Source organism: Anas platyrhynchos, chromosome 20, assembly GCF_047663525.1.
Source record: "Anas platyrhynchos isolate ZD024472 breed Pekin duck chromosome 20, IASCAAS_PekinDuck_T2T, whole genome shotgun sequence".
In the NCBI taxonomy this organism is placed as follows: domain Eukaryota; kingdom Metazoa; phylum Chordata; class Aves; order Anseriformes; family Anatidae; genus Anas; species Anas platyrhynchos.
The window spans coordinates 5,676,968-5,704,613 of NC_092606.1; the positions used below are offsets into that span (position 1 = coordinate 5,676,968).

A 27,646-nucleotide genomic window follows, 5' to 3' on the forward strand; every position below is an offset into this window, starting at 1 on the left:
TCATCCTGGAGCAAGTGTAATTTAAAGTGACACCTCTATAATTGATGAAGTATCTTTTTACTCTTTGTTTAATTACCAGCTTCAGTGTCTAGAAAGCAGCAGATCAATAATTTACAGTGATGAACTTCCCCGCGTCCTTCTGTTTTACTAGTCCAGCCATTCAAACAATAGCTCTGGAAACAAAACCTCACGTTTTGATGCTTTTCTTTCTCTTCAGTTGATTTGAAAGAGCTTAACTCCTTATTTTTCTATCATAGGTGTACTCCAGCACAACTGAAGCTGATGGCAGAGCTCCCACTGGTATCAGGGAAGCAGGGCATGCCATGAGCACCATATCAGCTCTTATCTTTTTGCAGTCTCCTCTCGTTATAGTAGAGTGGCTGAGGCTGGGCTCGTGTTGCTACAGCAGCAAATCGTGCTGCCTTGGCACTGTCTGAGGGCTGTTAAAACCAGAATTTAGACACAGGAGTGAAACTGCTGCCTGCATTTTGCATGGACTTCTTGCGTTATGGGCTTTGATAACATGTATTGATTTTCTATGGAAGATACCTTTTCTTGAGACTCTCGGACTATCCTTTCAGGGTAGATATAAGAATCCTTCGTGACCCTGGATCCCTCACCTTCACCAGGGAGATCTAGATAACCTGTGCCTTCCGAATCAAAGGAACAAAATTGTTCCCTTCCCACTGGGATAAGGCTTCTGACAGTTCCTGTCATTGTCCTGGCGGCCACGGACAGCAGCGTTTGGTCAGATACTATCAGAACAAAATTATCCAGCTTCCTTGAGATCTCCAAACCTGTGCACTTTTGGCACGATGTGGCCATATGTGGAAGGGACTCCCATCTACACACTGAGGGCCTGAGGGCAGAAAGATAACTTCCACTTTTTGGCCTTTTCTAAGGATGTGCTCACTGTCTGCATCAGCACAGCTCAATGGTTCTCCTTTTCTGCCTCTGACTCTTTGGGTGCAGGTCCTCATCTGATGGAGAACAGGATGGTGCTGTGGGACAGTTCCTGTTGCTAGTAATATCTCAACTGTCACAACTGGTAGTTAATACCCAAGTCACAGGAGCTATGAGAATTTCTTCATGAGCTCTTGTTTGAGTTGGAGATCACCAAAACAAGTTTTCTTTGATATGGTAGCTGTACAGGGTAACGACCTCTGCCTGCCTGTGGCTGCCAACTTTGTCTGCATCAGCAGGATTGCCACTGGTTTTCAGCCACCCAATGCAGGACCATAGGTAAATCAGAGAGAAAGAAAGAAGGGGGGGAAAATGAATGTTTCCACTCACTGCATAGGCCTGTGTTTATCCAGATGTGGAACTTGCATTCCTGAGAACCGCAAAGGAACAGCCCCCCCCAATTATTCTTTATTGTGTATTTTGGTTTTGATTAAATCTATGTCCTTGATAAAGCAGAAACTTTTAGAAATGTTTTGAGCCTGATAGGGGAGCCCTCCTGTGTGGGCAGAATTGAAACCATATCATGGAGATGAAATATTCCCCACACTTCTAAATTGCAAGCCAATGATTTTTTTCTTTAACACCCATGTGAATTAGTTGGTTCAAAAAAAATCTTGATTTGTCAGCGCTTTGATTCAATAGGAGTATACACTTGTAAAATGCTGGGAAACAATATTCTGGATCATCTGATGGGTGCACGCTAATGCCAGTGGATGTGGGATGTCCTTCCGAAACGATGTCTGTGTTTTCCAGGCATCCTGGGATACTTTTGCCAAGATGATGGCAACTCATCATTCCCTATTTGGTCCTAAGTGAAGATATACCTGATTTAGGATAAAAGTTTTTGCAATTCTCAAAAACATTAAAGACCAGTGGAAGCCTTGGGGTGCTGTCAGACTGGCCAGAAGGAGATTACCTCAGACAATACCCTTCATCTGGTGGCTTTTCCCCTTCTTTTCAGAAGCAACAGAAGAGACGGGGTAAAGGGAAGCAGTTCAGACATAAGCCAGCTGCAATATCATCTGCCCACGTGCTCCCGCTAGCTGCCAGGCCTCAAATCTGACACCCTGCCAGATAGCCAGTCTGCACTGTGTGTCTACTTTTCTTTCGTCTGCTTTTGGAAACTGCTTAGGCCGTTTCTTTTAGCATAATCTGGAATTTCTACAGATCAGTGGAGATTCTTATTTTGGGTTCCTAATCTAGTTTTACTCCAGACTGTTGTTAAAACTTTCCTTAAACTTTTCGTAGGGGACTTATGCCATCACAGCAAATGCCAAATGCTTTTTGTTCCCTTACAAAGAAGGGTATGAAAGAAGTTTTGTACCATATGTGTTCCTAATAGTCTTATTGGAACTTTAAAGATTTCACTATCCCAAAATAACCGCCTATCTTAGGCCAGCAAAGTCAGTTTGGGACAGAGGGGAAAAAAGTGGTGGAAGTACAAATTGTGCCTGTAAACTCTGCGCTTATAAATCATCAAATTAAAAACTACTCCACTTGTTTGAATGTCTGCAGGATTGAATGTGTCCTTTTTCTGGGCTCATGGAACTTGGCTCCACTTGGTAGTTCGTAGTTTGCTCACAGCATTGCTAGGTTTTCATCTAAAGAGTCACACCCAGAAGGAAAATAAGAATGTTGTTTCTCTCAGGTTTCACCTGCTTCTGGTGTCGGAATGAAATGTAGCAGAATACTTGCAAATTGATGTGGTTTGGTTTGTTTTTTTTTAAGAAAACGATAGATGTTACGTGGAACAAACCTATGACAGATGCTATTGTACCAATCTGAAAGTGCTTACATCAACATTTCCCTAAACTTGAGGTACAAATTATGCTAATGTATAAATTCTGTCGCTACTATAAATTTTACATACTAGGCATTTTGTTATTACACTAGCAGGAGTGGGGAGTAAGAGAAGTTGCTGGGACATCGTTCATCTACAAGTTATTTTAGTAAAAAATAAAAATCAGGCAGTATATTTCACGTGATTCCCTCTCCCATGCTTTTCAGGAAAGTTTCAGCTATTTGCCCTTCATTTTTGTGACACTGGAATCTTAACATAATCGAGATTTACCTGTGCTCCAGTTTCTGCGTAGCAGAGAAGTTACGGTTTTGACGCCAGACTAGGAATTCAACAATAGCTTTATTCAGACCTTACCAAAAGGAAAAGCTTCAAATATCTTGTTTCTCCTGGAGTAGACTTTTTGAAACCGAACAAACAAGTTACTGACTGTATCCTGTGACTTTGTACCAAAAATAAGTAGATAAAACAACAGTGTTAGGGTCCAAACTTAAAGATGAGACTTTGTATAGCGTTAGATGCACAGAAAGCTAGCTCCCAAAATGTTTTTTTCCAAAAATAATTAACTTTTGGATCCCAGGAAAGAGGCATAAGGTTATTTAATCTGAAACTTACAGTTTTGTAGTTCATTTTCTCTAAAAGTCATAAGCACTGGTTCTGATAAAGACCTGCCTGTTGCCAACTCTTGGTTTCCCCCCTTGCCATGCAGGCAAGAATGTGAAGTATTTAACAGGACACAAAACTAAAGGTCAATTTAAAAGTCTTCAGAAATCAAGATGCCCCTAAATATAAGTCAAATATGAAACATCCTCTGGGGACAGAATTGCTATACGCCCTGGAAAGCTTAATACGCCCTTGAGTGCACACCCTTTTCTGGCCAGGTAGCATGGGGACAAGGACAAGGTGTGAGCAACTGGCAAAGAATGTACCCGAGAGCCTGGTTACACTGGAGCAGTCCTCTGGAACAGCGTGGAGAACTAAATCTCAGCTTGTTCTCACCAGGACTGCAAAGCTCCCGATGTTGCAATGTGGAATAGTACTCCTGCTTTTTTTTTTTTTTTTTTTTTTTTTTTGGTGCTCAGCCTAACTTTGCTGCAGCAAGCTGTCCCTTTCAGCTCAAGGAGGTCGTACCAGCTAATACATTGAAAATCTTGGCAGGGATTTGGCATTTGGCTCCACGTTCCCCTAGAAGCTGCATAAATCTGCAGGGGCTGCATTTGTAGACAGGAGAGAGGTAGGAGGTAGCAGGCCTACAGGTACAAAATTATTTATCCATGTCGTTACAAACATTTCTTCCTGACAGAAGTCTGGGGGATAAAGCAGTCTGGGCACATGCATTGTGCTCATTTCCATGGCAGCTCAGGGGCTGTCACACTGTGGATGCTCAGGATGCTTCTCTGCACTGGGAGCTGAGAGCTTCTGGCAGTACCCAAAGACAAAACAGCTGGAGAGAGACCCCTCACTGGGGAGCACAGGGAAATATTCGTGTTATATTGCTTTATCCAATTAAGGTCTTTCTGAGCTTTGTTGTAGGAACCCCTTTTCATTTGTATAAGAAGGAGGAAAAACTTTTTAACTGGGCTTGCAGATTTTGTATCTGTTCAAGTGACAGAAGCGTGCATTGGTGCTACAATTACAGCTCTAGGCAGGAGTCTGATAGTTTTGCTGAGATATATGCACGTGGCTTGTAGTTATGTACAACCATTTGTTGCTGAAACTGTTGGCCTGCAAGATATTAATGGATACAGTTATATGGGAACACTTTGAAAATTAAAGTAAATTAAATGGCTCCTTCCACAGGTGCCCAACACCTTTACAGTTTAACACAAAATGAACAAGAGAGCTGACAAGTTCATAAAACGGGGCAGCAAACTTGTGCTCCATGGATCTACTCTCCAGGAAGGGCAGGTAGGGGAGCTGTCCTCTTCTGCATTACTGCTGGCCACATTGAGTGTTAAGACATCCTGCCCCTTCTGTATCAGAGATGTGCTTGGCCCTGCTTTGTGGGTGTTACTTTACAGATTTAAAAGTCTTTTCTGTCTATCGTTTTCTTCACATGAAGAAAAGCAGGGGTGTGATATAAAGAGGGTGTAGCAGCTCTAATTCGTACATTTAGTTTTCTGTTTCAGGCTGTGGGAGAGGCCCCTTTCTGCTCAGGAGAGAGGAGTCACAGGTTAAATACTGCCCATCTCTGTGGAGGGGAGCCTTAGGTTACTGCTTGCTGCCTTCCTGGAGAATACTGACGTGTGAAGAGCCCTGCTCTGCCAGCTGTGTCCCTGCTCAGTACGCCTGTATGTTCTTCTTTTCCAGACTGCAAACAGTTTAGTGCTGATCTGGCCTTATATAGTAATTTCCTATTATTAGAAACATTTCCTTGGGACCTTGTTCAGGGAGTAGCAGAGGGAAATCCTGTTTCCTTCTTCTAACATGCAGGCAAAGCAGCACTGTTCACTCTTCTCTTATCTAGTGTCGGTAGAAAAAGAAATTTTTGTTATGCTTTCCAATCTTAATCCCTTTCTAACACTAAGCCTCTTTTCAGAAATGCAGAAAAAGAAATTTGAAGGAATAGGAACTGTCAGTCACCAGTGTGAGCTGTAAAGCGTTGTCTGCAGCCTGTAAGTTTTGCTTGTTCTTTCTCAGCCATTTTTTCTGTCTCTCAAAATGAGTCTTCCTAATGCCTTGGAAAACTGCTTTTTCTTTTTTATTTTTTTTTCCATGTTGGCTTGTGTCAAAAATAATAGGATGTTTTACCTGGATCTACCAGGGCATCTGTACAAAGCTAATGTCTGTGGTTAAAAAGAGGAACAATTTTATGCTAAGGAGGGAGTTGTCTTTGTTGAGTGTGCAAAAAGGAGGTATTTTTAAAGCAGAGATTGGTCACTGAAGCACAGAGATATGTAAAGGCTTTGAACACTTAATTTTTCCTGTGAAAACATTTTTTCCCCTTAAAAGGAAGATGTAGGTCCTGCCACTGGGAGTGACTGTTTAGAAAGTCAGTTGTGAGGAATGCACATCAGCTGAACTGAGTCAGGCTGTTTGTATTAACAGCTCCGTCAAAAGGCTCTTCTTGTTCTTGCCATGGACTCTGCAGGGGAGCTGCTTAAAATTATTGTATCAAAGTAAGGGCAAAGCAATCAAACTGAATTAACTGTTGTTTTTAAACTCTCTGCTATTGAAGTTAGTTCAACAATCACTGCCGGATTCAGAATGGGTAAGTTGTGTTTGTAAAATCAGCTGAAGCGCTGACTGCCTTGCAGTCCTGTAGAGCACCCAACAAAGCCGTGCACAGGGCAGGGTGCGAGCGTGACGCGGTGAGAGTGTCCACATGCATGAGACCAACTGGCATCATATTAAGGGCATCTGGTAATTATGCAGTAGGACTTTGTTCTGATGGTCACTGTCAAAGCCAGTCATCCATTTCTGTTTCGTTGGTTCAGCAGAGAACAACAACAAGGAAAAATTATCGTAATTTGTTGCATTAACCCAGTTTCTGTTTCCACTCACGTCATAGACCCTGAATTATTGTGTGTGTGCAGGAGCCATACCTAAATATGAATGCTGCTGTGTATGGGCTTTTAATCTGCCATTTTTCAAACGTCTTATCATCAGAGTTATCAAAACATATAGCACTTACACCGAAAGTGTAGGAGTCCAAGGACAGCATCTTCATTTTCTCTAATATTCCAGCTTTTTGTAGTATTCTTGTTTATTTGTAAAAGGCTGAGCTTGGGAAGAAGAGAAGTTCAGTGTTCTCACTGTTGAAGCTTCCTTGAAACAAACAAAACCAGTATTGACAGTTTTAGGCATTACAAAGCATAAATTAGAATCCAAAATAATAATTTAAATATTCTTTGTCTTCTGGGTTTTGAACCCTTTTGGCCACACCTATTATATTTTTAAGCTTTTGTCTACAGCGGTGCAAACACATTCACACAGACCTCAAGGATTCAGAGAAGTGGTGATGTCATCAAGTTCGTGGTAAAATTAAGGAACTCTGCAATCTTGAGACACCTCTTTAGTGAGTACAACAGGCTGCTGATTTAACCTGCATGGGTCTGCAGTTTCATAATTGACCAGGAATGCTGTGTCTCCAGGGTCCAATGTCCTATGTCCAGGTTTCTCTTGCTAACTGCTTGTTTTGGGGACATCTGCTCACTCTGCATGGGGAAAGGAGAGGTGGATCAGTACAAACAAAAGGGGGTAGAAACCAGGCGATTGTTAGCAGAGCTAACAGTATGGGGAAGAGATTCTGCCTTGTTATCAAGCCTGTTACAATATTTAATGTTGCTTCTTTGGCAGGACGTTGATTTATTCAGATGTTGTGCGGTCAGACGTTTGTCCTCTGCTGGAACACGGCTTTTTTCCTAAGCAATGGGCCAGATGTCCCTCAGCACCTCCAGTTTCTGCGATAGGGTGTCTTAAAAATGCGAGGCGTTTTAATCAGTTTTCAATCAGTATAATGTGGACAGCAGGACACATCTGACAGGTTAGAGAAATTTCTATTTTTTGCAGAATACTTTCCTCTGACCTGCAAGAGGGAGTCTCTCAAATTCCTGGCCTGTTTAGGGTGGTTTGTTTCCCATGGTGTCCTTGCCAAGTACTTTCTAATTATGGAATGTGTGTTTTTCTGCAGTTCTTTTGCAAGGCAGAAATAATGAATATTATTTAAAATACGTATCTATGCATTTATAGATGAACTTGAGCCTTTGTTTTTGGACTAATGTAGATGTGATCCACGTTGTCTTCTGAATAGCATAAACCAAAGCCCAAATCTCCAAATCCTCCAGATTTATGTTGTGTGGTAGAATCTGCTCAGCGCAGGCACAGGCTGTGGTTTGTTTAGTGCCAGCTTCATGGGGCCAAACTCTTTTTCAGGAGAACACTGCTCCCGGGTGTAATAGCAAGTCACACAGTGCTCTGGGAGCCTGTCAGAGCAGGGCTGACAGGAAAGGCTTCCATCCCCTTGCTTTGAATGTGAAATTGTATGCAGGGAATCAGCCGCTTATCAGCATCGAGCAGAGCAATCCCAGTGCTCTGATCCAGGGTTTCTATGAGTCACTTCTAACTGGTGAGGCCTGGAAAACTTGATTCATCCCTCTGTGCCTGTAGCTGCCTGTAGTAGGGACACACAGCTAGCTAGCCATCCTCAGCAGAAATCAGACAAGGGCTGGGCTCTCTATTACTGGAAAGGAAGAGCCTGGTTTTATCACCTTAATAGCATCAAGATCTTATACATCAAAATTATGGTGGTTATCTCTGCTTTCCAAATATTTGTTTCCTCCTAATTTAGGCTAACCTACAGGCAGGAGCATTTTACCCAACAACAGTTGGGTAGTAGTTTGGATAGAGAAAAAAAAACAACTTTTTTTATTGAGTAAAAGTCTTCTCAATAAATATATAAATAGTGCAGGTTCCACTGCATTAAAAACAAAACAAAAAAAAAAGCCAAGGGCAGCGTGTAAAAATGTATTTCTGAATATAGTTGTTTATTTTCCTCTTAGGTGGCATTTTCAGGCTTAAGGTGTGTTCTGAGAAGGATCGCTAGGAAGCAGAGACAGTGGGGAAGGTGAAGTTGCTAGTGTGAAGATAACTCCGTGCTGATACATAACTTAAAACTGAAACATGAATTTTACTGACCTCTGTGTTGTTTGGCCACAACTAGACTGATTAGAGGAATGATAGTGGAGAGCTGACATTTTCCTCCTGAAGATTTAGAGCTGCCGGGCTACATTTCTAATTATAGGTGGAAAACTCCTGGCTCAGGGCTTGCTGTTGTGATTTGGTAACGGCTGATGTGGCTCGGTTTGGGAAGTAAAGCTTAGATTACCTTTGATCTTAACCCGTGCACCTGCACTGAGCAGGGTTTTGGATTATTGTTTATTTCTTTCAATGCAATGAAAGCTCTAAATAAATGCTCCAAAGCAGGCCAATGCTAAACCCACCTTTGAAATGTGTCCTCAGGCTGCTTCTGTTAACAATTCACATAAATCCTCAGTTTGTTGCTGATCAGAAGTGAATAAAAATAACGGCAATTAGAGTTGTGCAGGGATTGAGAGGTACGACGAGTTATTTTTCAGACTGGAATCTAATTAGGGCAGAAGAGCTGGTGGCACCACAGCTCTTCAGAAGGTGTTATACCAGTTTCATCACAAGTCCTTGCAACTGCTGGTACCTTCCTCCTCTGACGAATGACATCTACCACAGCGCGGGCTCTCTGAGATCAGTGCTGGGGCCTTGGGTCAGAGCTAATTAGAGAGCAGTGCTGCACTGAACCACTGACATCGGCTTCGTTTCTTGGGTTTTAAATAGCCTCCTGTTGAGTAGTGGCCACGCATGGCCCTGTTTTACTTTACTTGATTTACTTCAAAACTTTTTAGCTTTTTGCTTTCCGTATTTTCATTTTAAAGCTTGGCTTTACCCTTTCTATAATAGAATTCGAGTTAAAGTTAAAAACTGAAACCCTACAAGGAGAGCTGGCTCCAAATGGTGCCAGTCGTGAAATAGCAGCAGTCAGGCTTGGGGGTGATTTCATGGCTCTGCTTGTTCAGTGCTTAGAGAACCTGCCTTTTGGTGCTGTGGAGTTTGGTGACTGCTCTGTGGATGTCTGTGAATGCATTCCAGCAGCCAAGGTGCTTGCAATTTTGGTTCTGGGCAGGTAAGTGAAGGAGGGCTTATTCAGTAGTGCCTCGTGCTGCCTGCGTTCCTGCGGCCACATCCGATCTGAGACCAACACACCTAGGGACCAGAGAGTCTTTAGAGAAAGGAAATCCATTCCTTTCGTCTTTCTTCTTTTATTCTGTCACCATGACAGCCCAATCCAAGCTCAAGCCCTAATTTTCATAGGAACTGGATCAAAATCAATGGGAATATAATCTTTCTTGCAGCACATTGTCTTCTGAAAAGAGGAAACTGCAACCTCTCTCTTGCACCAGCTCAAATCCTCCTGAGATGTAGGTATCACACTGAAGTCACTGTCACAGTTCTCATCACTGGTTCACTACTGGACGGATGTGAACAGAGGTGGCAAACCGAACAACGCACTTTCCTCATATGACTAATTTGGAGGATATTATTTCTTTTCTTTTAAGTGGGGAAGGCTTCTATCATGGTTGTGTTTTTTATTACATGTCATGTTTTATTTTTTAACTTTCCAAAACGCATACTTTCCAAATTCTATTACAGAAAGGGTAAACCCGAGCTTTAGGATGAATCTCTGTGCAGATGTTTTCTCTGTGCAGATGCATGCATTTAGCACAAATGACCTTTGAAAATTCAGCTGATGAGTTTATAACGTTACACTAAGTTGGAGACCTCTGAACTGCAGGTGCAAGGTAGGCGTTTTGCCTTGTGTGTGGGCAGTGCCTTATACACTCTGGATAAACACGTGTTGAACTTGTAGCTCCTGGCTAATTGTAGAGTCCCATATTACAGAATATTTGAAGAGAGGGGGCTGTTAAGGGTGGTATAAAGGAGCAATACGCCTTGTGCAGGTTGTGGTTATCTGTGTTGTGAGCCTTGCAGACAGAAACCCATCCTCTTCTTCAAGCTGCCAGGAGTCAGATCAAATGGATGACTAATTTTTTCGGATGCTTGGAAATGGCAGGTCACATGGCTGAGGGCAGAAGTCGCCTCCTGCAGGGGTCTGTCTGCCTGATCTCCAGCGCAGCTGGCAGGCAGCAGCTCTGTGTGCTCGCATGTGAACTGCTTGTGACCTGCAATACCTGACAGGTGCTGTGCTCGGCTGGGCCCTGCGCCAGGGTAGCGTGCTATCTCTAACAGCTCCCTGGCTCTACTGACTGTACCTGAAATGCCTTTCAGGATAGACACAAAGCTTAAGCCATCGAGGAGCGAAATAACAGAATAATTGGATAGTTCAGGTTGGAAGGGACCTGCGGGTCTCTGGTGTAAACCCGCTTCAAAGCAGGGCCAGTTTAGATCAGGTTGCTGAGGCTTCATCTGGTTGAGTCTCGAGTATTTCCAAGGATGGAGTTTCACAACTTCTTGGGGCCCCTATTCCAGTATTTTGACGGCTCTTATTGTGAAAAGTAATATAATTATTTCATAATATCTCACTGGAATTTCCCTACTTCCAAGCTTGTGTCTATTGCCTCTTGTCCTTTCACTTTCCACCTAAAGCACATGCAAAGGCTGCCTGCACGTTTTTGTCAAACTGCCCTTAGCTCTGGATGCTGGGGGGTTTCACAGCCTTGGGGTGGCTGTGGCCAGTAATATTTTACGTCAGACCAAATCCCAGTGACCTCTGAGACAGGTAAACGTGCTACTTGTGATTGTAAGGCCTGTAAGGAGGGGTCTTACGGGGTAGAGCTGGTTATTTTGTGCTAAGGGCCTCGAGGACCTCCGTGCAGAGGGGCTGTTTTGAAGGTGGGTGTCTCAAAATATTTCTCAGGAGTAAAATATTGCTGAGCAAATACACAAAGTCCTTGCAAGGACAGACAAACTGTCTTACCCCAGGCCTTGTTGCGCTCCTTTGATTTGCAGAGAGAACGATTACAAGTGTGATTATAAGCCCGGGAGATTTTGCTGTGGTTGGGGTGAGTTTGGAGAGGATTAGGGGAGCCCTCTTGCCGCTGCTGCTGCTGTTCCAGGCACAGATTTCCCGTAGCGGAGCATATGGCTTCCTGTCCTGTTTGCTGTGGTTTTGTGTTGGGCTCTGCACCAGTTTTTCCATCGTCTGTGATTACTTTCCGTTTTTCCCGTCGTTGGGCAGTGGGGACTGTGCCTGCAGGCTGCAGCTGACTTCTTTCCTCTTGGACTGCCTCTCATGGTCTGTGCCCGTGTGCGTGCCTCCTCTCTGGGAGGGGTGGAGAGTTCCCCTCCCTTTCCTTGTAAAACGCCCTCTCCAGGATGCTCCAGTAGGAGCTGGTGGGAGGGAGGGAGTTCTGACTGCACCGAAATGTCATAAAAAAAAAAAAAAAAAAAAAGGAAAAAAAAAATAAGGCAACTGACAGAAGGGAGAACTTGTCCTCAGATTCCTGCTTTATGCCGCAGCATAAACCAAGTCTCTGAAAGTGCTGTGAGAGCTGGAAGGAGGCAGAAATGAAGTTCAGAGGCGCGGTAAGCTTTACTGAACTCTTTTGATGTTTTTGCAGTTTTGAGATGCGTACCTAGGCAGAAGAAGGGAAATAAAGGTTCCAGGGCTTCAGCAGGAAAGTGAAACGTTTGAGCCGGCTTTGTGAAAGACGCTTCAGTCAGAAAGTTACGCGAAAGTGGTTGAAATAGGGGAAAAAACAACAGGAGACAGATGTTTGGAGGTGGAAGCCAAGGTGGGAGTTCAGAAAGTGGGAAGAGAGGGGGCTAGCGGCTCCAGGGGAGAAGAAAGGGTGGAGCCTCCCCTTGGGTGGAAGGGGCATGAACAGATCCTAAGGGTGGTGGGCACGGGTTGTGTCCTACCCAGGGACACCCCACTCCTTTCTCTGTGCTCCCACCCCAGAGAACGGCAGGAAATACCTGCTTAAAGACTCATTGCCACTCGGTTCCTCCAGGGTGTATTTACTTCAGCAAAACTTTGTCCATGTTTTAGCAGCAACCAGGAAGCCCGGCTCTGTGTACTGCATTGCAGAACTACCCAGAGCTTAGAAAAACGACTGTGTGGCAAAAGCTTGAGAGGATTAGGATCGTTGCTTGGAAAAAGATGAATAAGAGAGGAGAAAAAACAACATAAACAGTACTGCGACAGTGAGGGCAGACCGTGAGCTTCTGTTCTCTGTGGTGTGACACAGGAAGAGGGACGTTCAGCTAGGTGAAAGCTGTCAGATAGATGTACAGATTATTTTCATGCAACGCATAGCTGTGCCACGGAATTCACTGACAGGGGAAGATGTCGAGGTCAAGAATGAGGGAACGTTATAAAAAAAGACCGTATGCGGCGTTTTGGCTGGGTAAGAATGTCCAAAGCTTTACTTGGTAAAGTTACTAAATTTAGGAAGAGAAAGTTTGAAAACAACCCGTCTCGAGGTTTAAACAACTCTCTAACTCTGGAACCAGGGTATCCCATCCCTGCTCAATCTAGAAACCCTTGCATCTTTTCCCAAGTAGTTTAGTGTTGACCGCTGCCTGAGAAGCAGTCGTGGAGACGAAGGGAAACACAATGCTCGTGGAGGACCTGCCAAGTGACCCCCAACAGCAGGGTATTTGGATTTCTCTTGGCATGGAGGAGCCAGTGAACCCGTGTCCAGCAGTGGAGACAGAAAAAGGCTTTTTAGGGGCGATCTCTGAGTGCTTTTATCCAAGTCTGAGAGCAGCGATGTTGTCTAGGGTGGTGGTTGATATTCTCCGAGAGAACATGTGGGTGTGGAAGTGCCCTTCTCGTGCACCGGGAATGCACTGGAGTGCGCCTTCTGTTTGGGAGGTTTTACTATCTTTGAAAGCCTTAATGGTCTGAAATGGTTGTGTGGGGTGTGTGGAATCCAGCGCAGAAGGTGGGAACTGGGAACGTCTAGTGCGGGGAAGGGCAGAGCACAGCAAGAATAACAGTGTGAGTCACGCCGTGTTTGTAGCGAGATGAAAGGATGTGTGCACTTAGGGGACTGCAGCGGTTAGAAAAGAACAGGGAGGGGGGGCACGGGGGCAGCACCCCATCGCTGCGAGCTGGGAGGCAAGGGAAGCCAGTCCATGCCATCTGAAGGCCAATGTTTGAGCTCCTGCTCCCCTCTCACCTGCTCCGTCTGAGCTAAGGCAAGGTAAAAGTGAGCTGAAAGTGTTGTAGGAAGGCAGAGATCCGAATTTTGGTTCTTGAGGTTTGTGATCTGTTTGTCTTCTGCAGCTACTGTAGGATGCAGAGGCCTGAGCTTGCAGGTGGTGCTGCTAGGTGTGCTGGGACCAGCGACATCTCTGAGCTACCAGCAGCTTGTGCCACCTGGTCAGGAGCAAAAATGTCAGCTCCCTAAATGCAGAAATTGTGTATTCACTTCTCTAGCCTTGGTGATTTTTCTGGTTTGCCTCATTCATATTTCTTGCTATTTTATATTGAGCTCGTTTATTGAAACATCAGCATCCCTTCTGAGGGGTAAACAGTTCTTCTTCCCTTCAGATCAGTTCTTAAAATTACCTTTGTCTTTTCATTAACAATTGATTCTTTTTCCTAACTCCCCCCAAAAAGAGTATCATCCAGAAAATATAATTATATAAAATATAATTAAAATATAATATAAATATAAACACACAACAAACAATATTACCTGCTTCCCATGCAAATCTCCATGGCTTCCTTTGCTTTATGGTCCACCATTATTTGCATTTCTAATTTACATTTGAGCTCCTTAGATAGATTCTTACTATTCTAAATATTGCAAGTGTCAAATGTCATTGATTAATGTATTAAGAGTAATAATTAACTGCAGCAACATCCACACCCTGTGTTATTATTTTTCAAAGATTAAATTTTTGCTCTCACAGTTTTAACTCCCCATGACCTACATGCATTTAATAGATCCTTAAAATATACACACAGTGTGATTACATAGCTTGCATTTCCCATTCTGCTTTCATTTCAGGGTGGGAGATTAAATGGCTCTGTAGCTTGGGAAGTGGGAGAGACAGAACTTCTGGCTTTTAGGCAGTTTGCTAACAGAGACATAACAACAAATCTTTGCGAGAGCAGAATAAGCTTGCCTCCCCTATATTTCTGATTATTTTATGTTTTCATGTATTCCAGCTTGTCTCTACTTAAAATACGGAAGACTTCAAAATAAACACAGGAATTAGTCAAGGAAGTAGCACTTGTCTCTCCTTAATATCATTTTGGAATAGTGTGTTCTATAGTTAAATCCATTCAATATGTGTTTTAGGGTCAGGAGGGAAGTATCAGAGAGGGAGAACCATGTTCCAGCACGGACAAAGTGCTCCCCGACTCCAGACATTCCTTTGTTGGCAATGGAGTGCTCTGAAAGATGCCAGAATCAAAAAAATCATTTTGCTATAAATGGTCCTTGAGTGGCAGCAGCTGACATGGTAACTTCTTTGCGAGGTTGTTCCCTGTTCCTCTACTAGTCCATGTCCTCACAGTTTTAATCTGTTCTTGATCTCATTCAGTCTGAGCATCCTGATGTGTCTCAAGTTGCCTGCTCCAAACAGCTTACCACTTCGTGGGAAATATGGCAATTGTCATTGGGATTGTATAAAAGAAAAAACAATTTATTTTTTTTCATTAAACAAGCCCAATACATGAGATGCGTGCCATATAAATTCTTGCCTGAGCTCAGGTAGCTTCAGAAAGGGCAGGTAAATCCATGCGTTTGTTTGAAGAGGATTTCTACATGAGCCATGGGGCTGTCTGTCAGGAAACCCTCTTTCCACCCCAGCTGCTGTGTGTGCAAAATATATGGCTGATTTTCAAGGTGGCAAAAGGTGGGAGAACACCAAGTGGCTGCACTTTGATCTGTTGGGGTTTCACTGGCAGGCAGCAAGTGCTTGACTAAGATCCCTTAATTCAGACCCACCTTAGCAGCTTTCATTACTGCCTTCTCAATATAAAAGGAAAGAACTATCCCACTCTGCACCTCAGGAATTGAGGCCCTGGATAAAATAGCTGATTTTCGTCTGCTCTGCTGTCTAGCCCGTGCCCTGTCCAAACAGGCTGTAGAGTAGAGTAGAAATTGGAGAATTTTATTTTCCTTCCTGCAGCTTTGGCATGACACTGAAGAATGTTACACAACCCAGGAGACAAATGTGCTTTAACTGCCACCTCTCCACAAGAAGTTCATTATTGGTTTGAACTTCTTATTGTCCTCCAGAATCTAATCTGAATTTCCCTTCCCACTCGCATTTGGTTCTTGCCAGTTCTTCCGTTCCCGGCTTTGTAACTATTTCTGGAGCCTGCAGATCAATCATCTTTCTCTTGATACCAAGATAAAGATGCCTGACTCTTTCCATGTGGCACCAGCTTCCTGCAGTCAGCGTACTGCAACTCTCCTGCTCTGCTGAATGGATGCGAGCTCATTTGTGACAACGCATCGTCAGAGGAAAACGTTACAAACATACTTTATAGATTTAGAAGCAGAAATCTGATTTTTGTTGTGGGACTTTTCTTTCTAAATCAGGTGATGATAAAGCTTCCCTGCTCCGTGTAAGACTTTGAGAGCTCCAGGTGTTTTCGCACGCATCGCTCAGGGATGCTCCAGGAAGACGTCAGCAGCACTTGTATGGCTGGAATTGCTGTGTCAATACTGAGCACTCAGTTACCCCTCTGGGAATCAAGGCTAGGAAATTTGGGTATAAAAGACTCCTTCCTACACACATGTTGGGATATTGCGTATTGCACAGCTGTAGACCAGCTCATGGACAAAGCAGTGGTGGGAGTTACTTGCTCAGTTCATGTCGGTCCTGGGCTCCTGTGCTGGTGGCAGAGTTGCCCTCTTTCTTCTTCCTTCGCAAAAGAAAAATAACCCAGAAGTGCTCAGACTGACTGAGTGACTCAAGTGCTTTGGAACTTGCTGTGCAGAGTTCAGAAAGCCGTGGGTTTTGTTTTCGAGGTGTATTGGATCTCCAAGTCCTGAGCGGAGGAAAGTCTTTATCATGCTTTTGGCACTAAGCATGGTTTAAAAGTAAAATATTTGTTTACACCTTCGCAGTACTGTGTCGGATTTACAAACTCAGTAACTTTTGTACTCCTAGGAGCTGTTCATAAGGGTATTTTCTGGTCTTGTTGATTCTGCTGCATGAATACAAAGAAAGGCTGGAACATCAGCCAACATAAACCTGGCTCTGCAGGCTGCATTGAGCAGCACCAATTTCCACCAGCTGAAAGTCTCTCCCAAAATGTAATCACACGGAAGAAAAAGGCATGTGGAAGTAGCACTGCTTTGGTAATTGCACTGGCTCGGGCCCACCATTCAGGAGTGACGGCTTTTCCTTTCCTGGCAGCGAGCCACTGTTGTGCTGACAGCTCTGGAGAAGAGATTAAAAGCAAGGAGTGGGTTAAAATAGTGTGGGAATGAGTCCCTTGGAGCTCTACCTGGGGATGGGCTCAAGAAATGCGGTGGCCACGGTCAGCTTGTGTTCTCCAGAGCAGGAATGACCATTAGGACAGTGATTTTAGGGAGGAAGGATGAGTTTGAAAGAGAAGACAGCAGCACTCCTAAGCCCACAGGCACCCACAGGCACCAAGATCAGGTGGAGATTGCTCAGATTTTTGCAATTCCCTTCTTGCAGCCCATGCTGGGTGTGAGAGGCCCGAGGTAAGGCATTACCATGGTATATCCTACAAAGGCAGGGATCCTTAGCCTCGGCCTTCTTTTGAGACCTGTAGGCAGGGTGAGGATACACGTGTTTGAGGTGACCTAGCTACATGCTACTGTCAGGCATCTGTGCTCCCTTTCCTTCTTGCCCCAGGTCTGACACTCACCTGATCCCGTGGTAAGGTGATTCGCCTCACTGAGTTGACAGAAAACTGCCTTGGTCTTTTCATCTGCTCATTGTTTGCTGGTTTAGTGGTTTATTGTTGCGTTTTCATCGCTTCCGCTCAGAGGCAGGTAATTGCTTGCATTAACACATGCCATGGAGGCAAAATCCACAGGAGGGGATGCTCTCCTTTTGGTGGAAACTTACTTCTCAGGTGGTAGTTTCACAAGTTGCTGAGAATGGCCTAAACTGGCCCTGCTGCTGACATGCTTGCTCCTGCCCGTCTCGCTTGGTTCAAGTGCTGTGCCACCATACCTGTCGGCTGTGTGAGTGATTATATGTGGAGCTAGAGTGGGAAAACAACCTAGATGAAAATAATTTATGTGAAAATTGAGTTAATGTTATTCCAGGTCAGATTTCCAGTCTAGCATATTGTACAAGTGCTAGAGCCAGCTGCACGCACGGAGGGCAGGTGGGGCAGCCCCTTTTTGCTTGTGTTCTCACTGTGACAGCAGCTCGGCTCCCTCTGTGCTCTCTTAGGAAAAGTGATTTTCGTAAGGAAAGCTCCAATCGGACCCTCACAGCCCATATTCTCCTAATTACCTGGAACACTTGCTCCCTACCACAGGGCTTTCAGAATTGTCCAAGCCAACCTTTTGCATAGCACAGGCCAGAGGATGTTGTAAATGAGCAGTACGTCAGCCTGAGGTGTTTTGGCAGAGATAAATCTATCTATTAAAAGCAAGTCTTGCTGCAGAGGTGCTAAGGGAGTGAGTCCTGTTGCTGCTTTAAGTTAATTAGCTTCACTGTAACATCCTTTTAACCCCTAGCCAGGGTTTTCTAGCATTAATTTACAGCCACCTGATTTTTTTTTTATTTTTTTTTTACAGCCACACAGATTTTTAAAACAACTGTCATTTTAGTTATTTTTACTTAGTGCCTCACTGTCATACTCATCAGTCAGTAGGAACATACAGTCATCATTTCCAATATAGTGTCGTCTTTGTCCACTCTCTTCCTTCTGCATGACTTTTCTATTTCCATTTTAAAAAAGGATTGATTTTTACCCCCGTCAACATGGCATTTGTTGAAGTTAATGGTAGTGAAATGGTTAATGTAGACATTTTAAGTTGGTGGTAGGCTTGGACCTAAGCAATAAAGCAAACGATCAGATGGTGGCACAGAGGAGCACGTTGCTCAGCAGTGACTGACGTGTTGTATTTGTGTTGTATTTGCATTGAACTTAGCCTTGGGAGGGTACAGCACTGACTAAATTCTGGAGAATCTGACTGTATCATGGGGAGAACAGAACCTGGTCATGTTTAATTATTGCTGAAAATTTGCATATATATATTTTTTTAAAATGGACCAAAATTCTGGGGTATTTATTTTCTTCTCACTGAGAGAGATTGAACTCCAATGAGAGGAAGAAAGCACGGAGCAAACTGACAGCTACTTAGGCTTAAATGCCTGTCCCGGAGGAGGCAGCCGAAGTACAAAGTTCTGTGTTGGAAGTGGGATGGATTTGCTTCTTCCTTAGGCTGGATGCCTACAGCTGGGATCGGTTTGTCCTGAGCTCGAGGGAGTGGCTGATGAAAGAGCTGCTGAAACTGCTAAGTGACGTTTTCTGTGAAAGTCTTCAGGATTATATAAACTTGCATTAACTGTGCGAGGGTGGAAGTTTCTCCTCAGTCATTTTTTGAGGCAGCTGTTTTAAAACTGTATTCATAAGCTCAGCCACTTGCAAACTACGGATTTTCTTCTGTTCCTGCTTTCGTTCCCATTACCTTGTCTGAAAGCTGCTCCAGAATTACACAGCTACGATATAAGCCTTCTAATTCCTAGGCAGAGTTTATCTGTGTGTAGTTTATCCCTGTTTGTTTGCCAGCATTGTCCTCTATCTCACCACCTTTCTTCTCCAGGGCTTACACCTTTCCTTTTAGTCTTGGCAAAGAGGGTAGAAAAAAGCCAACAAAACACTTTGTCGAAGGCATGGAGGAATTGGCTTGGAAGGTTTGGACATTTAAAAAGGATTACTTATGACAGCACCTGCAGAAATCTCCCAAACTTGGCTTTTGAAAGCTTACAAATCAGGCCTTCCAGACTATGAGACCAACATAAAACAAAATAAAAAGGAAAATTTAAATGGTGTTTCCCTGTGATACAGTTTGAGCTGTTAGGGTGGATCTGGATTTGAGATTTCCTAGTAGCAAATTGGAGGAGCTAATTTTCTTTTTGAAAGCTGCTAGTTTCATGCAATGACTTATGCCCAGGCGTTGGGCTTTCAGGAAAGAAGCCAATTATAACTTGCATAATTTGGCAAAACTTCTTTTGCAAATGACTGGTAAGTCTGAGCAACTGCAAGTTGAGGGAATTTGCACCTATTTCAGCCCAAATGTATACTTCATTGGGACTTCCCTTTATTACTACTTAATAAACCTTAAGCTAAGATTTCTTCTGACCAAGGTTTTAATTTTTTTTCCCTGCACGCCATCAGTCCCTGTGCTCTGACCACTATTATATCTTGAGAAGGAGCAGAAAGGAACTACCTGGCAACGTGAGTCAGCAAAACTCATCTACATCATTGTGCAGGGTTTTCGGGCTGGAGGACAGTGTTTCAACAGCGGTCCAGCATTCCTGGTGTGTAAACCCCCTACAGGAGAGGGTGACTGGGTGTTGCTGTCAGTGCATGAGCCCGCTTAGGAACAAGCTCCACTGGCATTTGTGCCAGTGATGGGAATATCCCAACAAGAGATGCTCTGAAATGCAGTAGTGCTTTAGGGAAACGATTTAGAGAAGGGTGTCTGCTGTGAGGAGTTTGCAAAGTAAGGAGGATTTAATACCATAAGGAAACACAGCCAGATGTGAGGCAAATTGTTTAATATGTTGTATCTCGTCTCTGATTTCTGTGTTGTCTCTCGTCGTCACCTCATACATCATCTATCTGTCGGGTCTAATTGCGTTTACTAGAATTTCCCTGCAAGTAGTGACTGAGTCACTCGTGCATGTTTCCTCCTCCTGTTTTAGTATGTGGGGTTGAAAGTAAGAAGTCAGCAGACCTATGTTTTCCAAAGATGGCTGTGTCTGAACCACATCATGCTGAAGATGTAACCTTTAAAAGAGTGTCAGGAGTAGAAGTTGCTTGATATGTGGGATAGATTTTAGTGTCGGTCTAAATTTGTAGCAGTGTCATGGGATGCCGAAGTGCCCCTTTCTGTTACTACTGAATTTTCCCAGAACTTCCCATTGGGTATCTTGCTAAAGCTTTTAAATTGGTCAGTAATGTGAAGCCGTTTGCTCATGAGATGAATCATCATTAGTCATAAAAGATTCCTTATGACTTCCCGTTATGAGAGAGAAAAGGAACAGGAGAGAGGAGAGCACTTTTCAGTCTCACTCCTGCTGAAGGATGCTTGGGAAAGGAAATCCTACTTTTATTCTCTTCATGTGAATTGCTTGTTTGATTAATTGATTTATTTAAAGTGGTTGGAAATTTAGCAATAACTTCTCCCTAATGCCGGCTTGTCTTCCATCAAAACAATTATAAACTAACTGATAAAGTTAGTATACATGATCTAACATTTTCAACAGTAGGGTTATTCTAATGTCCTCTCCTATTTATAGGTTGTCCATGAGTAATTGTGGTTAATCATTCTTATAGACTCAGTGAGCTGCACAGAAAACCACACGTCCCAACCTTCTTCTGCTTTTGGTTGCAGGGAGCAGGGAGTAACGGTGTTCGTTTGACCATGGAGAGCGCTCTGACAGCCCGCGACCGCGTGGGGGTGCAGGATTTTGTCCTGCTGGAGAACTTCACCAGCGAAGCAGCGTTCATTGAAAATCTGCGTAAGCGCTTCAAGGAGAATCTGATCTATGTGAGTATCAGAGGGGCAGAAACAAAAGTCTTCACAAGTGACCTGAATTTGGGTATTTGATCCAGCAGATGGAGGGATTCGGAGACAATGGTATCAGTTTGAGTAGACCGTAGTTGATTATCTCAGAACAAGACTGGGGTAGTGTAATGTTAATTCATGTAAGAGCCTCTTTTGCAGTGATCCAGTTGAGGTCTACTGGCATTTACTGGTCCTTCCAGCACTGAAAAGCCAACTCACACCACATTTTTCCATTTCACAAACTCACTCTGTGGTGGGCTTTCAGCAACCCCAGGCTTGAACCTAATCCCAGACAGTATATGAGAAATAATCCGGTATTCTTGTTTGTTAGAAGCACAAAAACCATGCATAGGTGCTGTTTTTCCAGCAAGGATGGGGGGTCTAGCATAACTCCTGCAGTGTCATTCTTCATGAGGAGGTCACTTCTTCAGCACCCTTGGGCCTTAGCCCATCCCGTGCTGCAGGCAGGGCTTGTCAACCACAGGAGGTTTCTGAGCAATTCTGGTCTCTCAGAGAAAATCCACTGCTAGTCCTTATGTAACCTCTTCATTTTGTGCTTTCTTTTTCAGACATACATTGGCTCGGTTTTGGTGTCTGTTAATCCGTACAAGGAACTGGAAATCTACAGTAAACAGAACATGGAGCGATACCGCGGTGTCAGCTTCTATGAAGTTTCTCCTCACCTGTGAGTGGCCTGTGGGTAAACAGCGTAGTTTGTGCCATTCCCACACTGGCGTGTGCAGTAATGACGTGTGAAAGCAAGAAAATAGGACTTGTCCCAGATATATCCCTATGATTTTTAGGGCATTAAAGGATCTTTTAGAGGGTGTGGTGTATGGCTCTTTCTATTCCTGTTTCTCTCTCCAAAGAGGATGAGTTGCCTTTGCAAGAGCAGTATTTGGAAAGGGAGGTGGTTCCTTCCTGGCTGGAGGAACAGAGCTGCTTACCCAGCCCTGGCAGGACAGGAGTTCATTGTTCCAAGGTTACTTGGGGTCTGCATGTCCGGATCGTGAGTTTCCCCTCCTGCTACATCGCTCATTCAGCATAATGCTAACTAGGGGAAAGAGTATGTATATATGTGCGGTGGTTTCTTTCCTACCTCTCCTGTTACTGCCTGACCAATATTTATCTGGTATTTCCCCTGTTGCTAAGATACCATGAGCCTTGTTGGAACAAGGAATGTATTTATTTACATGGTCTGGCGTGGTGAGCATTCCCAATTTCCCATTCGAAAAAAAAAAAAAAAAGTTTGAGGTTTAAAAGTTATTTTTGAAAGCATTTGAGTTTTTTTGTCAGACTGAAAGAGAAAGATGACTGGGAGCTGAGGACATTTGGCTCAAAAATGCTTTCTTTCAGCGCCAAGGGCCAAATTCTGAGCACTTCTTGGAGGCTTTTTTTTGTGTGTGTGTTTTCTTTTTTTTTTTTTTTTTTTAAGAGGTCTTGGAAGAGCAGATGATATTATTTTTGAGCAAACTATTTGGATTGTTTCTTATTACTGGCACATAACCCAAAAGAGTAAGCAAAACAGAATGCGCTATGAGCACAGAGGGGGAGAGAAACGCCATTACTTGGGAAAGTTTGAATATTTGAAGTTGTATTTGCTAGGGTAAAAATGTGATTTTTGTAGTGTTTCAGGCTTCTTTGGTGGATCTACGTGGGAGATGGTTAGACCTGAAAACCCCAGAATTCAAATCTGCGGAGTTCTCCCCTTGATCTATGTGCGTCAGCACATTCTGTTCATGTGCGGATGCCCTAAATAAGAGAGACCTTCCCCCAAAAATTATCAGCAGTTGCTCAAATCAGCACCAGGCAGTTCCTGATGAAGCAATGGAGGTGCTGCAGAGGTAGCAGCTCATGCCTCGGGCTTCATCACTTTGGCTTGTGATCTGGCTTCTTTGTCACGGGTTGATAACTTTGTGACTCCCAGGAAAATTGTTGGGACTGTGGCTACCTTTTTATGTGTGTGCACTAAGTGCAGGACTGAGCACGATGGCAATGTTGATGTGTGATGTGGAGGGCTAGGCTGCTCTGCTTTAATTTCTGTGAGCGCTATACAACGTGATTTAAATCACAAAGCAGCTGATTATTTCTTAAGCTGTCTTCTTCCTTGCTGTAACTAGTCCCAGGAGAAATTGTAAAATGTGCAGCTCGTAAGTAAAAACCCTTGAGAGCTGTGATACCAAACACCAGTGCTGCTCCAACTGGAAAAAGAGTATTCTTTGTTAACTGTCATTAGCATGCCATTAAAAAACATTATATCATTTGATTATTTATGCATTTTAAAATCTTCTGCAGAGCTCTGGAGTTATCTGTAGTGTGGTACTCAGTGCTTCTCTTTTTGGAGTATTTCAGGTGTATTTTCTTTTTACTATTTCTCTTACTCTAAGCCGATTCTAGAAAGTGTTGCTACTTCAGTGTCAAAAGTGTTGAAGCTTGGCCTGAGCACAGGGTTTGCTGGGAAGCGCATCACATGTAGTCATTCAAAGGGGAAAATGTAGCCCTGTGGTCTTGAAACGCAGCATACTTCCCAGGGTGCTGTGTCACATCCTGTCCTATTTATAGCCTGCCGCGGGGTTCAGAGATGGTGGCTGCAAATGGGACAGTGAACGGCTTTAAGTAAAGGGGATTTTGCAAGTGGTGTGCATGACTGTTAGCGTTCTGCTTCAACAAGTACCATAAACTCCCCCAGTAAAGCCAGGCAATCCAGAGGCAGTTCATAAAATTTAAATTGAATTTATATTTATTCAACTGTTTCACTTTCAAAATACTCCAGAGACAGAGTTTGGATGGGAAGAGAAGGACTTGATGAATTTAGTGGGGTAAGTGTGCAGTTGTGTTGCTAGGTAGCTCAGCGGTGTTGCCTTAGCACCAAGTATTAATAGACTTGAGGAGGCCATGGCTGTTATTTTGGTGTGATCATTTTTAATTAATTTTACAGCACAAGATTAAAAAAAAAAGAAAAAAAAAAAAAGAAGAAGAAGAAGCAAAACCCAATAATTATTAAAAGGTTGTCAAGTGTATGAATTGTATGAAGACAGGGTATGTGCTTGATAACCACGTGTAGGACAGCTGAGGATTTTATTATTGAGGTCTTACATGAGCGTATTTTGAAGGGGCTAATGTTTCTCTTTCCTCTTATCCCCTCCCATTGCATCTGGTCCTTCTCTCTCCTTCCACAAGCACTTGCTACCATTGTCTGTCAAACTCCTGCATCCTCCTGGTGTTGTAAAAGTGTGTGATTCTTGGTAAAAGAACCTGTCTGGTCAACTGTGTGGAGGAAAATAGCAGAGAGAAAAAGAAATGAAGGAAGAAGCAGGAGTTGAGGGACAGCAGCAGTAAACCCTGGTTGTACACAGGCAGGAGGAGGCGTTTGGTGTTTTGGTAGTGCCTGGCCTAAGCTGGATGGTTGCTTAATGTAGCCTGCTGGATGTTTTAGCAGTCTGTTCTGGCGTAATCCAGTTCTTTTTATAATCTGAGAGAAGCTACAAGAGGTTGGTTGGGCTATTCAGGAGCCACGTAATAGGAGCCACCCAGATAGCAAAGTGCAGTTGTGACCTTCTGTGTCATCACTTAAAAGATAATCTAGAATAAAGATCAGTGGAAAACAAGAAATTTCCTGAATGCAAAGTTTTTTTTATCCTGTGTACCCATGTCAAGAAATCATTTTTATTTAGAAAATTAAGTTTATCTGCACCATGTAGTCTTTTTTTTTTTCTTTTTTTTTTTTTCAGTAAACATTCTCACCTGAGTAGGTGAAATGGTCAGGGAGAGCAAACGGCTCAACTCTTTCCCCTTTCATAGCTTTCCATATTCACTGTCAAATGATTTAAGTAACATGAAGACTTTTTCCAAAAGAACAGTTTTTAAGGGAATTTAGCTTTTAGATTTATGTTATCACCCTGCAGAAACCTGGCCCTGCAGTTAAGATGTGCACAGAGATGTCTGAAAGCGTTCACAGCAACGTGCTCTTACCCAACCCATGGACGTGCATTTCTTTTTGAGGTGTCTCCGTTAGGAGTTTGCGTTACGGGATGGTCTTAGCTGAGGAGTCTCAGCCCTTCATTTGTAGAAACAAACTAATGTCTGGTTGTCGTTGTGCCACAGCTATGCTATCGCAGACAATTCGTACCGCTCTCTGCGCATGGAGAGGAAGGATCAGTGCATTCTGATATCGGGGGAGAGCGGGGCTGGCAAAACGGAGGCCACCAAGAAGATCCTGCAGTACTACGCGGTGACCTGCCCAGCCAGTCAGCAGGTTGAGACGGTGAAGGACCGCCTGTTACAATCCAACCCTGTCCTGGAGGTAATTCTAGAGTCTGCAGCACTGAAGCTTGACATTGAGTCATAGCAGCAGTACTCACATTTTCCGGCTGAGGGGGTGGAGGCAGCTGGACCCTACTGGGCATGATTAAGCTGTCTGTGCAGCGTGGATAGTGTATCCTGGGAACACAGGTTCACACCGTGTGGGCGGATCGTTTGTACTGCACACAGGGGAATCCCAGCGTGCTTCCAAGCCAAAGAAATGGTCATCGGCTGCCAAACTCACTTGGCCCTTTCCTGTCCACCAGGAGCAATTCAGAAGTGGCCAGACTGCAGGGGAGAGAGAGGGATTTGGAGCGGGAAGAGTCCTGGTGTGCTGCATAAGTTTGCAAAGCCAGAACTTGACACATCTCCCGTGGTCAGCTCTGCCCTCTGATAAATGCATTTGTGGGTGCATTTTCTAGTGCTGTGGTGTCCTCTAGTGTCCAGTCCTGAGCTGCCTTTGTAATTCCCTTTAATATTTCTGTTCTACTCAACCCTGTGCAGTGTGCAGGGAAAGGTGTGCTCCCCGTGAGTGGGAAAACCCTGACAAGCCTAGGCCTGTTAGGTTAGTGCCCGCTGTGAGCAGCAAGCAAATGAACTACTGCAAGCAAATAGCTGTGATGAAAGAGGAAGCTTTGAAAAGATTGTCAGGCATGACGTATGCTGTCAGCAGTGAATTGGCCCTAAAATAAATTTGCTGGGCGTGTGGAATTGTTTTTAGGGGCATGTTTCATCTGCAATACTTGCACTGGGCATAAAGATCAGCATTAGTATTTTGGGTGGTAATCTGTTTCCTTCTTGCTTTCCCTTGCAAAAAGGACAAACCTATATTTTAATGGCCATAAATAGATAACTGGTGTATTCACCAAAGTGTTTATAAATAATGTTATTTGATACTGATTTATTTTTCTGTAATCATTTCTCATTTCAGGCCTTTGGAAATGCGAAAACCCTTCGGAATGATAACTCCAGCCGATTCGGGAAATACATGGACGTGCAGTTTGATTACAGGGTAAATTAAAATCTGTTTTATATTCCAGAACGGGTCCCAGTCATAACAGATCTCTGTTGCCTGTACTTTCTTGCACTGATGTGTGCACAGAATGCGTATTTCCTTGTTGACCACGTGAGCAGTCTGGGAGTGAAGTTTGGTTCCAGAGGTTTTTATGGAACACACTTTCCTTTCTTTCTCCCCTCATCCCTCTATATAGTGAAAGTGAGATTAAGTCCTCTTGTTTCTGAGGTACATGTGCACTGGGAAATGGATACTCCCAAACTAACTCCACATTAGTCAGCTGTGGACTGAAAATAATCTCTGTCCTGAGTAACTTTGCATAGTGTTTGTTTCAATTCTGATTCAAACTACCCCACACTAGGAATATGAACGTAATGCAAGAACTGAGTAGCTAGATGTATCATAGTCCTTTAAACTTCTCAATATGTAATTCCTCCACACCCACAATTTTTTTATTTTTTGTGTTGAATCCCTTCTGAGAAGGAAGAATATACAAGTCAGGATATAATTCAATACATGCTGTAGCCGTGTTCTATGTAATTGTGTATTATTTTCACTTGATAGCTCATTTTATGTATGCTTCAAACCTCAAATTGATGTGCATTTGCCAAAATATATCTTGTGATACAAAGTAACAAAAGATTTTCTGCCTTTTTGTAGTCAATCATTTTGTGATTGTGTGTCTTTGAACAGACTGCCAAAGAAGCAGAAATATTTTCCTCTCTGTTGATGAACTGTTTCAATATATCTGGTTTGATTTAGGGCGCTCCTGTTGGGGGCCACATTTTGAACTACCTCCTGGAGAAATCTCGAGTTGTGCACCAAAATCATGGCGAGAGGAATTTCCACATTTTCTACCAGCTGCTAGAAGGAGGGGAAGAAGACTTACTGCGAAGGCTAGGCCTTGAAAAGAACCCACAACAGTATCACTATTTAGTAAAGGTGTGTATTAACTAATAATTCTTAAGATATTATTATATTTTAGGACAAATGTATTCTCGGTTGACTTTATATCTTCATTTCCTTGCTTCAAAAGAAACACTGAGATAGCTCCTATGAAAAGAAACATATGGCAGAAGTGCATTGTGCATAATATACCTTTGATAATGATATACTTATTTTTATCAAACTGTATTTTTAGGGTCACTGTGCAAGGGTCAGTTCCATAAATGATAAAAATGATTGGAAGACTGTGCGAAGAGCCTTGTCCATTATAAGCTTCAATGACACCGAGGTGGAGGTAAGACTTGTTTGACGGCACAGCTGATTTTCCCTCTCTTGAGAATTTTTCTGCTCTGATTTATTTCTAACCAAAGG

The 27,646-nt window shown here is 43.4% G+C and overlaps 1 protein-coding gene across 11 annotated transcripts in view; it reads left to right on the forward strand.

Moving 5' to 3' along the window:
* MYO1C (myosin IC) overlaps nucleotides 1-27,646 on the forward strand; it is a 56,682-nt gene that overhangs the window by 13,067 nt on the left and 15,969 nt on the right. For 3 of the 11 annotated variants that reach the window (XM_072025930.1, XM_027472106.3, XM_072025932.1), the window contains exons 2-7: nucleotides 20,839-20,994; nucleotides 21,582-21,697; nucleotides 25,117-25,315; nucleotides 26,246-26,326; nucleotides 27,092-27,271; nucleotides 27,471-27,569. In XM_072025930.1, coding sequence (XP_071882031.1) covers nucleotides 20,869-20,994; nucleotides 21,582-21,697; nucleotides 25,117-25,315; nucleotides 26,246-26,326; nucleotides 27,092-27,271; nucleotides 27,471-27,569 — 801 coding nt within the window. In that variant the 5' untranslated portion in view covers nucleotides 20,839-20,868. Of the gene's footprint in view, nucleotides 1-4,882; nucleotides 5,053-5,300; nucleotides 5,377-6,695; nucleotides 6,780-7,060; nucleotides 7,248-10,879; nucleotides 11,031-11,619; nucleotides 11,837-12,026; nucleotides 12,661-19,616; nucleotides 19,677-20,489; nucleotides 20,567-20,838; nucleotides 20,995-21,581; nucleotides 21,698-25,116; nucleotides 25,316-26,245; nucleotides 26,327-27,091; nucleotides 27,272-27,470; nucleotides 27,570-27,646 lie in introns of those variants that run through there. The other 8 variants (XM_072025929.1, XM_038165627.2, XM_072025928.1 and 5 more) reach the window with 8 other exon arrangements.